Source organism: Mastigoproctus giganteus, chromosome 8, assembly GCF_048544385.1.
Source record: "Mastigoproctus giganteus isolate SK-2022 chromosome 8, ASM4854438v1, whole genome shotgun sequence".
Lineage (NCBI taxonomy): Eukaryota > Metazoa > Arthropoda > Arachnida > Uropygi > Thelyphonidae > Mastigoproctus > Mastigoproctus giganteus.
In genome coordinates this window covers 92,608,368-92,625,611 of record NC_143582.1, presented here as the reverse complement: position 1 = coordinate 92,625,611, position 17,244 = coordinate 92,608,368, and the positions used below count along the sequence as shown (strand labels likewise).

Sequence of the window (17,244 nt, the reverse complement as noted above, 5' to 3'; positions counted from 1 at the left end):
ACTTTTTAAAATTAACTACTGACAATAATAACTGGATCCTTAATACTTTCGGGAAGTTTAAGTATACTTGAAGAAAACACAATTGAAAGCTTTCTTAAGCTACAAACTCACAAAAACCAGAAAAGATTACTCTGTTGCAAATACAGTGAAATCATACTTGAAACAGGGACAAAACACACACGCAATTTATATTTTCCGGTACTGCCAACAACAGAGAGGAACTTTGTCAAGTAAAATATTCTAAGTTTAAGAATATTTATTCAATTACTGATACAACTACACTTGAAAAAAGGTTTCAAAGACACAGACACGTGCAAACACAATTTTATTGACAGATTTCAAACAGAGAGGAACCAGAAAGGAACTTCACAATTTTTATTTCGGGTAGTTCCAACGACAGAGAGGCACTTTGTCAAGAAAAAAAAAATCTAAGTTTAATACCACCAAATTCTAAATTTGTTTTTCATCGCACAAAAACTTGCAGTGTCAGCTTTACACATCGCATAAGGAAAACAAACATCATGCCACTATCAACACAAATTCTAAGTTTAAGGTTTTTCATCCCAGCAAAAAAAGTTTATCCCACATACAAACCTTGTCTGCAAAGCAGCCAAGAGCAAAAAAACACCGAGCCACCAGAACCAGCAACCCAGAATACAGACCAACCCAGAAAAATTAAATTCTGAAAATACCACTAGCACCATCTAGGGAGAGAAAATAAAAACAAATGGCGACAGGAAACACTTTTTCCACCTCCTCATCTGAGTAGCAAAACTGCCATACTGGCAATCGGTTCGGTATCCCTTGGCCGCCAATAAATTTCATTCAAACCCTATTCCATTACTACTAAAATTTCATGTATGGAATGTCATTCATCTTATCAAGGGTTAAAATGGATAACGATGAATTGAGGGTGAAACGTTTTGCTTTAGTACATGCATCAATGGCAGGTGCATCAGAATTAGTTTTCCATGATGTCAAAGAAAAATCGCACCTTTTGATTTGAAGAATCCAAAATACCTAGTATACACTAAATTATTATTCTCTGAAACTCTGAAAATGAAATTACTCAAGAATTCCACTAATGTACATCGCCCATTTCTCATATCGGATTCTTGGTCATTTACGAGAATGAACCGAGATATTAAATAATCTCAATTTTTTAGAAATTCCCACTAACTTACTTCATGTTATTTCTAACCTGTGACCAAGACAGACGTCAGAAAGCTCTGGTCCACTTTAGGAATGAAGTGGTTCAAAATTGGTTCAAAATTCAAAATTGAAAACTAATTTAATGATTTTAACTTTTATACACAGCAATCATTTTAATGATTTTTTTTTATGTAATGTCTTCTGGCACTCAGAGTTGTGTGTTGGTGGACCTTGCCTATTAATCGTAGATACGTCAGACCATTTATGGTTTTGAGGGGAGGAAGCCACTGCGAAATAATTTTATGATTCAGGAGTGTGTTGTGTTGAAGTATTCTACAAAAAAGTTAAATTCCTCTTTATTATTTACTTGAGGTAAATTCCTCTTTATTTCTATATACAGTGAGTTCCGGTTATTTGGGCCACCAGTTAATCAGGGTAGCCGTTTATTTGGGGAAATCTTAAAAAACAGAACACAATTGAGAAAATAGTCAGGGTTTACTGCACTTAATTGGGACAACATGCCGTTTAAACAGAGCAGGTGATCGCAGCACTGGAGATTACCCTACAGTTGTCTCCGACCGTACCACATGGTTCAGTCGGATTTCTGGAGGTCACAACCATAAAACAATTAGCAGTCACCTGTTTATTTGGCTTTTCTGTTTGTGCAATCTATCATAAACAGACAGTAAACTCTATTTTATTGAATTTGCAATAATACTGACAGCTGGAATTCTGTGGGTTATTATGGTGAAATGTGTTTACACTTCCATGAAATCTTCAATCATATAAAAAAAATTAATTTTCAGAATCTTATCTTCATTCCTATTTTTAAAGCTTCGTAACTTGTTACTCCGTTCTCAGTTGCATGTATTGTGTTACTTGCAATTTGTGTGTGCCGTGTTCTTTGTTATTGATTGCTTATCTTTTTACTGTTTTAAATTTTAACCCCCACCCACAAATGTCAGTGAACAGAAATGTGAACTAGTTAGTATGTACATATTATTACAGTACGTATTAATTATTCCGATTGTCACATATATTCTTCAAATTTTCAGGTATCATTTAATTTTTTAATTGGTAAGGTAATAAAGGGTAAATTTGTGCTTAATATATCTTTACTTTTATAGCCTGTAGATAATATTCCTCCTATTTTTGCTAATTAGAATCGCTGTTTAATGGAATTAAAATTCAATTCATACACGTGATCACAATGACCGGAGCTTACTACACATCGTATAGTGAACGGTACTTTACTGGGTGACTATCGTAATGTGATTTGATTGTACAAGTGCAAAGTGCAAAGTGTGTTAAGTGTCTAACGGCACCAGGGGGTTCCCCCATCTCCGCGTTGCTTTCATTGTGAGCGTAGCAGTTCACTGGGAAGGCCAGAGATTTAAAGGTGTGTGGATCATGTACCGTTGTTCTTCTGGCCATTTAGCCACTGGACCCAAGCTGAGGCCCAACATTGCCCACACTTCGCCCCGTGGAGGCAGACCAGGTAACCACTAGTTTAAATTTGCACTCTGGCAGGTCCTGCCACCTAGCTTTCTGGGATTTCAGTGGCTAGGACATTAAAAAAAAAAAAAAAAAAAAAAAAAATTGCATGGGAATATTGCGCTAGAATTGGAAAAGCCAAAATGGTGGGCGAACAGCATAATTTAGACACGGTTATTTTTGCCGTGTGCGGCATTCGCTTGCATACAGATAGAGTTGGGGTTATTGTTATTGGGTTTTTTTTTTAGAAGCATCAGCAACTAAGGCTATATTGCTCCGGGATATGCGGTTGTCATTCCCTGACCTTACACATCCTCCGTATTTGGCGGTGACGGGCTCTAACCCCGGTCTAATCAAGAAGCGTGTGCTACGCACTACTGCTCCTTCCCACCTGGCTACGGATGCGCAAGATAGAGTTGGGTAGGGAGAATGAAGACTGGGGGATAAAGACAGAAGAATGGGGTCAATAAGGAAGACGACCCCAGGTGGAATCAGTGGGGCATGCCCATATCCCACCAGAGGGAAGAGTGGGGTCGACAAGGAGGGGAGGAGACAGGAAAGCCGTCGCCTCCCCCCGCCAGGGTAAGGGAGAAGAAAGGGCCGAACAAGGGAGCCGGCTCAGATCACTAACATGGCGTGTATGCAGCAAAGCTGTGGCTTCGTCAAGTCCGTGACAGTGTACAGTCCATTAGTTGGTCAGTGTTGGGATAGGATCCCATCCACTGCTGTTCCAATAATCAGGATGTCAGTGTGGGATGGTATCACTAAGGGGATATAGATCTCATCCAGTAAAGTCCTAGTCACTGTTGTCCGTTTCAGTTGTCAGAGTTCCAGTGTCGAGTTTAGGGAAGTTGTGGAAATGCTCGTAGTCTGCTGAACAGTTCGTGCTCAAATTTCGAGAGGGGCTCTATAGTACTCCTCCTCCTTCCACAGTACAAGGTGTTCCCGATCCTTCGGGTTGAAACATATTTTTGTTATAAAGTGACATCTTATATCATCAAAGAGGGGGCATTCATGCATCAGATGTGTCCCTGTCTGATTTTCACCGCAGTGGCATAGTGGTGATTCTTTTATTCTGAAGGTCGAAAGTTTGGCATTAAAGGAACCATGTCCCGTTAGAAGGAAGGTGGTGTAGAGCCCCGGTGAGAACAAGGCCGGCTGGTGGGGTAGACTTGGGTAACGTCTGGGATAAATTTCCGGGTTATGGCGCCTTTAGTTGATTCTGCCCATAGGGACTGCCAGGTTTGCCGGAGATGGTTGATAAGACGTTTTTTTCTCTATGTTGCTGTTGTTGGCTGGATCGGTAGTGAAGCCGATGCAAGATACACTTTTACCTCTGGACAGTTGAAAGAGCATGCCGCAGCGGACAATTTCCAGGTCCAGGGGGAATGATCCTGCCAGGGCCTACAGCGCATGAGAGCTGACAGTGCAGCATGCTCTTGTGATGGTGAGCAAGATGCTACGCTGTATTGATTCTAATTTCCTTTTGTTCACAGCCATGGTTGCTTTGTTGTACCAAATCCCTGCAGCGTATGAGACGGCAGGGATGAAAAAAGCCTTGTAAAAGAGAGACAGGGTCCGTTTCCGTAGTCCCCAATCTTTTCGTGTGACTCTTGCTATGAGGGCTGAGTAGTTCCTGATCTTTCTCTGGAGCTAGATGAGATGTGGGGTAAAGGATAAGTTTTTATCCAATACGATTCCGAGGTATTTTAGTTCTGTAGTTAGTTTAATCGTGGTTCCTTCTATTTTGATTTGTGGTGGCCTTTCGTGTCGAGAGAACCCTTGAGAAGTATTGAGGATGTCTTGGTTGGTGATATTGTTAGGTGGTTCTGTTTCGCCCACGTTTTCAGGAGTCAATTGCCCGGTTTGCAGTGGCTTCCAGTTGTGCCTGGCTGTCCGCCTCCAGCAAGATTTGATTGTACAGTGAACCAATTGTAAAGCGGGGGTCCATTGTATTTTTAACTTTTTTTTAACTAATTGTATTTTGAAACTTCGGATAATTGAGACAGCTGCTTAATCGGGCCAAAATGCTCTAGTCCCAAATACCCGGAATCGACTGTATTATATATTAATTAGATTTAATTTATTACAGATTTCATTTTTTATACAATAAAAACTCTGGTGCGCAAAATAGAAAAAGGAAGGCTACAAGAGAAGCTCTTCGAAAACAGGCTGGAGCACTTGATCATTACATTGAAAAAAATCAAAATCTGCAAATGAAAATTCTCAGCCTTTAGAAACAGTTCATAATCAAGATGAAGTTTCTGTCACTCAATCAAACACCTCTGACTAAAGCGACTATCTGCCTAATAACAATGACTTTTCAATCACTCATAAACATCTAAAAATCTAACATGTCCCTCAGGAACAAACCCACGTCTCTCTGATGTCTAAGATTACTCAACCTTCACATTGGAAAAAATTCAAATCATCGGTGGTTCTGGCGAAAATATTCAATAAAAAAAATTAATTTTCGGCAGAAACAATAATTAACTTGGAAGAACAATGTGCATTGCCATTTAATTTGGACACATTTGTGGTGGAACAGCTGCAATCAATTGAATTGGAAGATCCTGCAAAGTGGCCAAAACTCACCGATTAATTAAGCATTATTTTAACAGAATCAGGACCTGTTCAAAAGAAAGTTTGAGCCCATGACCACCAAATACGGAGAATGCGGAAAGGTCAGGGAATGACCACCGCATATCCCCAGAACAAAATGGCCTTAGTTGCTAATGCTCCTAAAAAACCAAATAACAAACAACCAACAACATCAAAAGGAAGATATTTTATATCCAACTGGACGTGAAAAATGGGTAATGGTGAAATTGTTCCAAGAACTTCACTGGTATATTCATTTTCCGAAGACTACACGTTTTGTTTCTGATGCCACGTTCAGACAATACTGTATTAATTGAAGAGCACTTCCTGGGGTTTTTCACAATATCCAATTTAACTGGCAAAGGTTTATGTAGCACTATTTAAACAAATTATGTGCTTGGAATATACAGTATTGGCAACATAAGAGGACACGGGTATAATAACGGCGCAAATATGAAAGATGCACTACAAAAAATCATTTTAAACAAAAACTATCACACCTTCTTTGTGCTCTGTCTACCCACAGCTTTAATTTAGTCATCAATTATGCAGCTAAAGTAAATACCGAAACAATCCGTTTCTTTGGAAATATACAAAATATTTCCAAAGAAATACTATTGAGTAGCACAGCTCTGATTCATACTATACTAATTTTTTGCGGGATCAGCAAAATGCTGGGAAGTACTCAAGAAACATATCTTGGTTGACATTGAAGCCCATTGCAGATACTCGATGGGAAAGCCGTGACCTCTAAAACATCAAACTGGAGATATATACAATTCCTTATAGGAAATTTATGGTAATGAAACTAGGTCTAACAAAATGAGAAGTGACACAAAATAATTATGCACTAAGCCCATTCTGATGCATTTGCACTATATTTATACATAGCACTAAGTTAAAGTATTTCAAAATTTTTGTGTTCATGATACGATGGCATGATGTATAGATTCATATCAACTCTTAAGTGAAATGCTTCAAAATATTAGTGAACACATGGTTGTAGCTTTGACATCCATAAAAAAATTTACAAACTTTTATTCTAAATAAAAGTTTGTAATATTTTCTGAGTTCTGATGCCAGCTATGAGAAACTTCAACAAGAAGCAAAAAAAATTTTGTGAAGATCTTGATGCTATACCAAACTTCCAAACTATTCAACAAGCTCTCCGAAGGAAAAAAATGTAAGAATTTTGACTACGAGCATGAGGACGAATTGCTGCAATCACCAGAAGATTAATTCAAATGGATTTCTTCAACACCATTTTAGTTGTTGTGATGTCTGCCCTAAACGAAAGATTTGAACAACTAAAACTACACAGCAACCAGTTTGAGTTTTTGTATGATTTACATTATCTCAATGATTATGATCACTAAAAACTTTGACAGAATTATAACGATTTCCAAATATATTTAACAGATGGAGATAACAAAGACAAATGAAACTGAGTTATTCCACAAAATATGTGCACCAGGAATCTTTTTAAATTGGATTTAGATAAATTTAAAAATCGCTAGGAAACATTAAAATTAATTCGCAAAAATTCTTCTTCCTCTAATGCAGTCTCCTATTGGAGGTTGGCGATCATCACACTGTACTTCTATATTGTTTTATATAATATCCAAATTATTTATAATTTGTATATTTTTATAATTTTGGATATTTGGATTTATAATTATATATTTATAATAGCCAAATTATTTATATAATTTACATAAATAAATTGCCTTTTCCAAATTTTACAATAACCCTAACAATTTTATTAACAATTCCGGTGAGTGACGCAAGCGAGGGAAAGATCACTTTCCAGATTAAAATTTATTAAAAACCATTTAAGACCAGGTATGTCACAAGATAAGCTTGTAAGTCTGGCAATGATATCTATAGAACACGATATTTGTGAACAATTATATGTATCCGAACTTGTATGTGATTTTGTCAATTACAATCTTCAAGGGTGCCAAAAACCTTAGCGTTGGGCTTATGTATGCAAATGTAAGAATGTGTAGGTGCATGGATGCAACTGTTTATATGTTATTGTGCTGGGTGGGAAAAAGTATCCCCTTAAATTGAAAACAAAATAAATAAAAATAAAATATGAGTGCTGTCCTATTCAGGGTACTGTACTGAGTGAGATAAATGTGTATAAATGGCGAATGAATAAGATTGTCCCATCAATGTAATTCATGACCTGCATATGTAATTTATAAAAAAAATAATGATAAAGATAATAATAAAAATAATAAAATTTATACGTACCTTGCAACTTAAGTTGTGTATATATGAATGAATGCTACAGTCACCTGTGAAAACTATGCCGTGACTGAGTGAATGTTTGTGTTTGTGAAAAAAACAAAAATGTGACCATCTAGATGTCTGTTATATTATTATATGGGTGGCACCTGTGTCCTGTCTCTGGATATTGATGAATGTAAGATGGCATATCTGTGAGTGAGATTTGTGCCATGTGTTCTTTCAATCTACCCCTTAATTTGTAAAAAAATTTAAAAAAAAAAAAAAAAAAAAAAAAAGTGTCCATTGTGTAAAGTGTGCATATGCTAGGTGTACAGTTAGTGTACATAGAGCATGTGTGCTGTTCTGGCAGCCCTCCCCAAAAGATAAACTGCAGAAGTGAGAAACCTAAGTAGAATAACCCACCAGCCTTCCTAACATCATGCCCCTGCTTTTTGGACATGATGTGGAATTAGCTGACAATGGCTGCAGCTGGTCCGGCCAGTGTGGCATTACTAAACAGAGCACTTTCCACAGTGCATTCTTCCCCTCCTACTTTTGGGTCTTTTTCACAACATGGCTGAGATACTTGGTCTCAGCAAAGGTAGCATGGTTTTTTTTCTCCCAGAAACTAGAGTTTTTTGTCCAGCAAACAGAAAATAGACCTCAGGACACAATTCATAGGCAATATACAGGGAGCAACTTGGCCTTAGTTGCTGATGCTCCTAAAACCCAATAATCTTCCTATTGTCCACCTCTCTTATCTTCACTTTATTTTCTCCAATACTTAACTATCACTCCTGCACTCTTTTTCCAATAAAAATTGAGTGTTTCTTTTCTAAGAGACCCTCCCTGGCAAGCTCAGACAGGGTTCACCTCAAGCCCTCACGGCCTACCACCCCAAGGTGTGGACAGAAACGGAGCACTACTAGGGGCCTTATGGCTAAATGACCAGAGGAAAACACGCCAACATAATCCAACACTACACTATGCAGACTACATATAAACTTACAATATCTCTTGCATTTACAGAGTTTGTACTGCGACACAGTGTACACTACATGGAGGTGGGGGGGGGGGGGCAGTGCCGCTTGACAAGAAGCACTAGCCACAATGGGCCATGAGCAACTGACAATACATACAGTTTCCGATATGGAAGCACCCGACGCACAAGCTTCCACAATCATAGCCTTTTGAAACTCCGTGATATCTTTACTATGTTCCATAACTGGTACTTAATCACTAATTTGCACAACCAGATACAAACTACCACCGTTCTAGCACAGGAAGCTGTTAGGCTTTTTCACAGATGCACATAAAGTCTACAATAATAAATCACCGATGTGCATCAGTGACTATTGTGCAAAAGTTACTGATGCACATAAAGTCTACAGCAACAACAATAACACAGTGTACGCTATATAATAACCACATGCTACTAGCGAGGGCAATGAATGCAGTCAAAGATAGCCCAGATGATAAATTTAATAGGTGCTTTCATCAATCTTTACAAACGAAGGATCCTTTGCGGCGAGGAGAAATGGTGCGAGTTAAGCTGAGTGACATTTAATAAGCAAATGGAGTTGAAAGAATATACTCAGTAATTGTGAGGGAGGTGATGAGAGATAGACGGTGTGCATTAAATCATTATGAGGACATCGCTGGACTCGAGAGAGAGATGCTTTGGTTAAGGTAAGTGCCAACCTCTTGTCGATACATACATGTTAGTTAAGAAACACATAAAATCCAAGGAAGTGAAGCAAGTCGACATCACTGGACAGTGCAGTGTTGAGTCAGTTTGGTGGGACATAAGCATTAGGAGATCAAAATTGAGAGTAGGAGTGTGTGTTATAGGCCTAATGACTCTGATGAGTATAATAAGAAACTGTACAGGGAAATAGAGTGGGCCAGTAAATCAGAGAGTCTTATAATGGGGGATTTTAATTTCCCAGATATTGACTGGAATTTGTGGGTTGGTCCATTATTGTTTTCTGTATTTATAAATGATATTGATGATGGTATATCAAGCTTAATGTCCAAGTTTTCAGATGATACGAAGGTTGACAGAGTTGTTAAGGACACCAATGACAGTACGCTGCTGCAACAGGATCTAGAAAAGTTGAGCAGATGGGCTGAAAGGTGGCAAATGAAATTTAACATTGACAAATGTAAAGTACTACATATGGGAAGCAGTAACCCCAGAGTAACGTATCAACTCTGTGGTACTACACTGACAGAGGTAGAGAACGAAAAGGACTTGGGGGTAATTTAATAGTATTGAATTTAAATTAAATTGAGGTTTCGCCAAAAACAATCCTTTTCATTAAATAAATGTTAAGTATGGCTGGCTGTGATATTTTGGTTGTTCAGAGATATGCACATTGCTTATATCAATTTGCATGCCACTAGAAAAAATGCACATTCAAATGTTAAATGAGCACTACCTGTTGCAACAATAAATGTTAACACTTCTGTAGTAATATGGCTGTCTCACAGTATAAACGTACACCTTTTAATATGAATTTTAAAAGGTATATTTGTTTTAATTGTTATTTAATACTTTATATATTTAATTCTTTATATATTTACATAAAAAAGAAAATGTTAAAATAGAATATAATGAATGACTTACTCTAGTTGATGCATCAATTTCTGCTTTACTGTCAACAAGGAGTGTAACCATGTTTGTTTTGCCCCATTTTGATGCAACATGTAAAGGAGTAATCTGATGCTATGAAAATAAAATACCAATTAAACTTTAAAAGAATTATATATATTTTATTTCTCCACTTACTAAATAAAAGATTCATTACATTTCTTTCTAATTAATAAAATACATAAACAAATACTTCTACCTAGATTTAATACCAGTATAACAAATCTAAGATACTGTTTTCAATAGCTAAGTATTGTGGAACAAGAAATGCAATAAACCACTATAAGATCTAGAATGGAACCAAGGCCCATTTCAAAACACTTCATGGTTATACAGGCTAACATTGATTTTGGGATCTCGTTAATTATGTGCCCTTTAGTAAGTCATATATGCTGAGGTGGAGGGAGACTCCATTTTTATCTATAACATACATATTTTTAAAGAAACAATGCTTTTTTTATTAATGTTTCTGAATAATATACATAAAGTTAATATTGCACTTTTATTATTTCGAAGATGGCAAATAACAATTTAAGACTTTTCCTTTCGGACTGTGAACAGGGAACCTTCCATAACAGTTAAAAATACATAGCACAAGCAAAATTAAAAACCTTAATACTCGAGCATGATCACATGTCAGAGAGGCTTACAACTAATCACTTTAGCAAGAATACACTCATTAACCATATTTAGCAGTCATGTGAATGCCAACGACAGCCAACAAAAAATGTGTTATTGCACTTCCACATTAACTACTCAGCTTGGAAGCAGACCACCAGGAAGTACACTACCTGCATTGTTCATATAGAGCAATTCAAGCAAAAGCATGCTTATTTCAAATGTTTTTAAGTTTGGTAATGTAACATAGCAAGAGGAGACTCTGGCATAAAGAAACCTGACAATGGTACCCTTGTGGCAGCTTTGTTAATTCTGCTAGATTCCTGGTTTAAACCAGCAGTGGTTACACCTCTAATTGTCACAAACCTGGTTGTGTAAAACTTGACAGTACCCAACTTTGTGCATGTGTGTCTTTATTTTGCTTGAACAACAATGTTTCATCCCTTAATAATGGATTTCTATATTTATGAAATGCTACTGGATGAAAAATTTGAAAATTTAAAATGTGGTTTTACATGTTATTTTAAAATTAAACAAAACTTTTATTAGTTCTATTCAAAACAAAAAATATATATATATATATATTACAATAATAAACATAAAACTAAAAGTCACTCCCATTTTTCAGTTCACAAAACCATTAAGGGAACGAAAATTCAAATTTACAAATGTGTATGTATCAATATGTTTTGCAAGTAAATACAGGTGGACCCCCGCCGAGCGCTGCTTCGCTATTGGATTCGCACTTATGTGGTAGAAGTCCATACAACATGGATCATGCCATACACGGACCAAGGTGCACAGTAGTGCTGTGTATCTGACTCAGCCGTGCTACCTTATTACATAGTATGTAGTTGCTTTAGCGTGATTGAATTTATAGTGTCATTGACTTCATTCTAAGCAATTTTATCAGAGACAACTGTTTTAAGGCACTTTGCAGTTTTGCGATCAGTTAAATTTAGTCTCTCTACATTGTTACCCCAGGGGCTCACATCTGATGAGTATGGGCTTGAGCTGGATATCATCATCCTTTTCTCTCTCTCTCTCTCTCTCTCTCTCTCTCTCTCTCTCTCTCTCTCTCTCTCTCTCTCTCTCTCTCTCTCTCTCTCTCTCTCTCTCGGTAACTCAGGAATTTTTTTTGGCTGGTGCAGCGTAAGCCTCAGGCTTCCTTGCACCATACGTCTCATAATAATAATAATAATAAAATAATAATAATACTTTTTTATTACAATTTATTTTTCATTATGTATCTTTCAAGTCAGCAGTTCTCGGAGACAGTGTGACATAATACTTGAATGCCCCCTTAGTCAGCTTCAGTCTTTGCTAGTGACAATATCAGTGTGAGTTTCCCAGTTGAGTGAAAAGTGACTTCATTGTGTGTGTGTTTTATCACTGACAGTGCAAAATCCACTTCTGTTAGTCAACATGATAGACTTATTGAAAAAAAATGGAACAGTTATTGAATGTTTGGATCAAAGACCAAAGGAACAGAAATGTGCCTCTTTGTTCTAATATGATCAGGTGCAAGGCCCAACATATTTATCATCACAAAATCACATGCTGCTAGTGCAAATGGTGAATCAAGTTTCAGTGCATCCAAAGAATGGTTCAATAGATTTAAAAAAAAAGCAAACCTGCACAGTATTAAAGTTGTTGGTGTGATTGCTTTTGCTGATGTGGAGGCAGCAGGAAATTTTTTAGCAGAATTGAAAAATGTAATAGAAGAGGGAGGCATATTTTTAACTGTGATGAAACTGGCCTCTATTGGAAAAAAGATGCCTGACAGGACATATTTATCCAAAGAAATAAAACAGTTGCACACAGATTCAATGTGTCAAGGGACAGAATCACTCTCTTATTTTGTAGTAAAGCTTCTGGTGATTATAAATGCAAGGCTTTATTAATGTATTGTTTGGAAAACCCAATTGCTATGAAAGGCAAAAATAAATCCTCTCTACCCCTTTACTGGTGCTCGAATAGAAAAGCATAGATGACTGGCTCGCTGTTTAGTAACAGGTTAGAGCATTGTTTCATACCTGAAGTTGAAGGATATCTGAAAAATAAGAATTTATCATTCAAGGTGCTCCTTATCTTAGACAATGCTCCAAGTCACCCTCAATTGCCACTTCTCAGTTGCAATCCAAATGTAAAACGTGTTTCTTCCCCCAAACACAACATCAATTTTACAGCCCCTGAACTAAGGAATCATTTCGACTTTTAAATCTTATTATCTAAGGAGAAGCTTGGCAAATCTTGCTAATAAAATTGAAAAATTTCCAGAGAAAAACATGCACCAATGTTGGGCTGAATTCACAATACTAACATGTATTGAAATAATCGAACAGTCATGGACTGAAATGAAGAAGTCAACTTTGAAGAACTGTTGGAAGAAGCTACTCCCTGAAACAACAAGTGACTCAAAACCACAATGTTATTCAGAGAGAAGTTGAGAAAATTATTAAACTTTCAAACATTATTGGAGGCGAGGGATTTAGTGATATAGGGCAGGAAAAAATTTTAGTACATATTCATTCCCATCAGGAGGAATTAAAAAATGAGGAGCTAGAAGAACTACTGGACTCCAATAATGATGTTTGTGAAGAAGAAGAGAAGCAACTGAGTTCCTGAAGGTGAAGATTCTGACTTTCATAGGAGTACGAAAATTCAGAGAGGCACTGGTGATATGGTTTCTTATGTTAACATGAGAAAGATCATGACGAAACCATGACAGACAAAAATTACGGATTTTGTAAGTAAGTCAGCTTCAAAAGCATGTTCACCTTCTGCCAGCAGTTTCATCAATTTAATGTTTCTTCATACGTGTTGGTAGGTCATAGCCAATTAAAAGTTTATTTCATTGTTTTACTTTTTTTCAGCATGCGGTTTTATTTTAAATTTAGGTAGGAATTCATTTCGATTTCATAATGGAAGCATATACCTGATTAAGTTTCTGTTGTTTCCATAATTTAGTTTGATTTTTTGGGGTTTAGATTTCTTTTAACATGGGGCCCTTAAATTTCCTTTAGGGGCACAAACTCGCTGTCACTCAACTGAATCAATGGAATGAGAGAGGAGAAATTATGGAGGAAGTCAATCTCGTCGTTCATTTTTGAAATTCCCATTCCAGCAAAAGTTAGCATAGAAAATATTACTTCCATACATTTTATGATGTTTTTAGTTGGAAAACATTTTAAATTATAAAGTGCAATTGTTAATTTCTTTTCAAAATAAACTGTACCATTTGTAACAGAGATTATGGATTTAATTTCCTACATAAAAAGTTTCAGAACCTAACCCCCGTTTTTCCATAACAACAGTACCCCACTGAACATGGAATTGCCGTTCGTGGATATTGGTCAGAAGGTAACCCCCCCCCCCCGACGCTTGGGGGAAATCACCTGTAAATGAATAAGCAGATTAATAATAATCAAAACAAGAAACTATTTTGCATCGATAATGATTAATTAAAAAAAAAAAAAAACACAATTTGTACAATAACTAAACTAAACTAACTTGGCTGATGCATCTCTTGACTTGACTCAAGTCAAGTCAGCCAACAGGTGAGAAACATACTGTTTACATTACACTGAAACTAGCACACTGAAGCAGAAGGCAGAAAAAGTAAATACTCATGAAACCTGACAGATCATTTACAGGTATGATTCAAACTTAGCAATAACCATTCATTTCCAAAATTGCTCCAAAAAAGTATGACTGTATTTAGGAAGGTACTGAAAGTGTGATCCATTAGCACTGAACTAATAATTACTGGACTGCAGTTATTTTGGAGAAAAACCTAACAAAGTCGTGTGCCGCCACCACCAGGTCATGTTTTGCAGCGCAGAAGAGCAACAAGAGGCTGCCATATAAATAAACCTAACATATTTTTGTATGTTTGCAGTGAGTCTGTTGCAGAAAAAAAGTGAAAATTTTAAGTTAAAAATGCATACCATGCATACAGACTTCCATAGATCAGATCAGGAAAGGGAGGGTCAAGGAAAAAATATCTCTGCCTTTTGTAGTAATTTCCATGGTTTGGCAAAAACCAAGAAATGGAAAGCATTGATGCTAACAATTAACTGTTAATTAGTTAAATACTAGTGCCAATGCCTTACCGTCTGTTTTAATACCAACTGAGATGTGAAATGCACAAAAGAAGACAAACAATCTGGTGACAGAAGTCTTCTGCAGAGATACTAGGATCAAAGCTACAAGCCAGAAACTCTATTTCCTTTGTACAGACGTCATGATAAGTCGTTCCAACACTTCTAAGGAAGATTCAATTGTCTATCGCAACAATATTTCTGAGTTAACATGTAAGCTGCCTCAAAGCAAATTTGTGTCAATTTTGTGCCTTAATGCACATATGCATCTATTCAAATGTGGGCAAGTAAATGAGTGCTGTAAAATGAAAATCACATAAAATTAACAACTGAGCGATATCAGCACATTGATTAAACCATGGGCTATCGCATTAGGCTGGATTTTTTTAGTGTCAATCATACTATCTATCTAGAGAATGCTATAAAAGCTGTATACTTGGCACAGCTTCACATGTTCCAGGAGGCCTGGTGTGTGAAGTCATTCTTTTCATGCTTGTGTTCATTTGTTATACACAAGAATATTTTTCTGAACTCCATGTTAATTAATTATGCTGTGCCTGATGTTGGATCATTGTTCTTGATGCCTGACTGCTTTTTATACTGAATCTTGCCCCAAAAGTAAGTTACTTTTAATCATAATTTCTACATTGCTACCACTGCTAATCAGTGTGTTAGCATCATGCTGCTCCATGCATGTTTCTTTCGCCGCCTCTAAACCTTGACCTTGCAAAAAAAAACCTTAAGGTTTAATTCCCAATTCCCAAACCCATCTTTTCTGATTGGCTGCTGAAGCCTAACACATTTTCTAACATTTATCAGTTCAGCATGGTTTTAACTTTAATATTGAACTTGAAAAGAATAATGGCCATATAAATACCTTGTCAAACAACATCTATGAGCAGTTTCACTAAAGGCATTACATTTATTCGAAGAATTATTAAGATTTTCTTGTAAAAAAGTATTTTCTTGATTTAAAGGTTACTTAATAAATAAATTACTTAATAAATAACTATTATCATATTAGCATATTACATATTATTTAAATAAAACCAAGAAATACTACTTGTTACTTCTGTTAATACACTTCACTGATTCTGGTAACTATGTCTATCAATACCAACAAAACTGTTGGAGCATCCCCTCCAACTCAAGAACAGCTAATTCTGCCCCTGATAATAATGATACTTCTGATGTTTCCTCTGACACCACCACTGCTTCTCCTAATGTGCAACGATGTGGTCTTCTGAAGAGTTTAGGATCTTCAGAAATTGAGCATTAAATTTTCAATGAGACACCTATGTCTCGCTTGCACATTCTCCATACATAGCCTCAACTTGATGTTTCTATAAGTGCTGATTCTAAAATGGAGGACCCATCAAGCTCTCAGTTGCCCAACTCAATGCCAGAGCTCCCGCTTGTGCATCAGGAAACACAGCAGCAATCTTCAGGGCAGAATGCACTGGTTCCACAAGAGCTAGTTATTGTTGGTGACTCTATTGTCGGGGAGAGGGGAAATTATTGTGCAAAAAGGATAGGTGGAACAGGACCAGGGGCAAAAGAAGATAATGCCATTGAGCAGATATCTTTTAAAGTCACAAAGGGTGATATTTTTGAACACATTGGCACTAATGACATTAAAAGTAGGAGATCTGCAGACTTACTTAGCAAGTATAGGACAATGTTGAAAAAAAAAAAAAAAGTCATGAGTTAGGATTAAATTTGAAAGTGTCAGTAATTCTGCCCAGACATGATAGGAGGGAGTATATGATGAGAGCCTTGTCAATAAATTTGGCCCTGGAGAGATTGTGCAAGGCTCATGGGGTAAATTTTTCTCAGCATCGTCTGTGATTGTTATCAGGAGAGACTGCTTCTACAGGGATAGGATACACTTAAATAGAATGGGTGCAAGAGTGTTTGCTGATGCTATCAAGCCAGAGTTAGGTGGGTTGATAGCATCAGCAAGAGGCAATCAACAAGTTGTGATCTGAGGTGCCTAAAGGACCTCTCACTTGGACCGTGTACTTAGAAGGGTTGTTTGTGAGCAAAAGATCAAGCGCGTTGGCTGTATGATTAGGATTGTCCGGTATTCTTGTAGGTAATTGAGCAATCTGTGCAAGGTCATTAGTAATAGCAAAAGCCTCAGCATCTCGACCAGCTGGGTCGGTGACTAGAAAACAGAAGCCAGCTGGAGGTTTGAACATTAAAATCACCAAGGAAAATTACCTCACTGTTAGGAAAGTTGGACTGGAGAAAGTAGAGTTGCAAAGAGAGGAAGTCAAAGAGCTCTAAGTGATTAGTGGAGTTGGGAGAACAGTAGAGACAACAGATGAATTTGACACAATGAGGTAGAGAGATTTTAAGTCAGAGGAAATCGAAAAGAGGAGATTC

The 17,244-nt window shown here is 36.9% G+C and overlaps 1 protein-coding gene across 1 annotated transcript in view; it reads right to left on the bottom strand.

The window, feature by feature from the left end:
- The window catches only part of LOC150081718 (uncharacterized), a 1,674,628-nt gene that overhangs the window by 1,066,979 nt on the left and 590,405 nt on the right, over positions 1-17,244 (bottom strand). Inside the window, exon 8 of the mRNA XM_090378825.1 lies at positions 10,112-10,210. Within this exon, the coding sequence (XP_090234951.1) occupies positions 10,112-10,210 (99 nt within the window). The remainder of the gene's footprint in view (positions 1-10,111; positions 10,211-17,244) is intronic.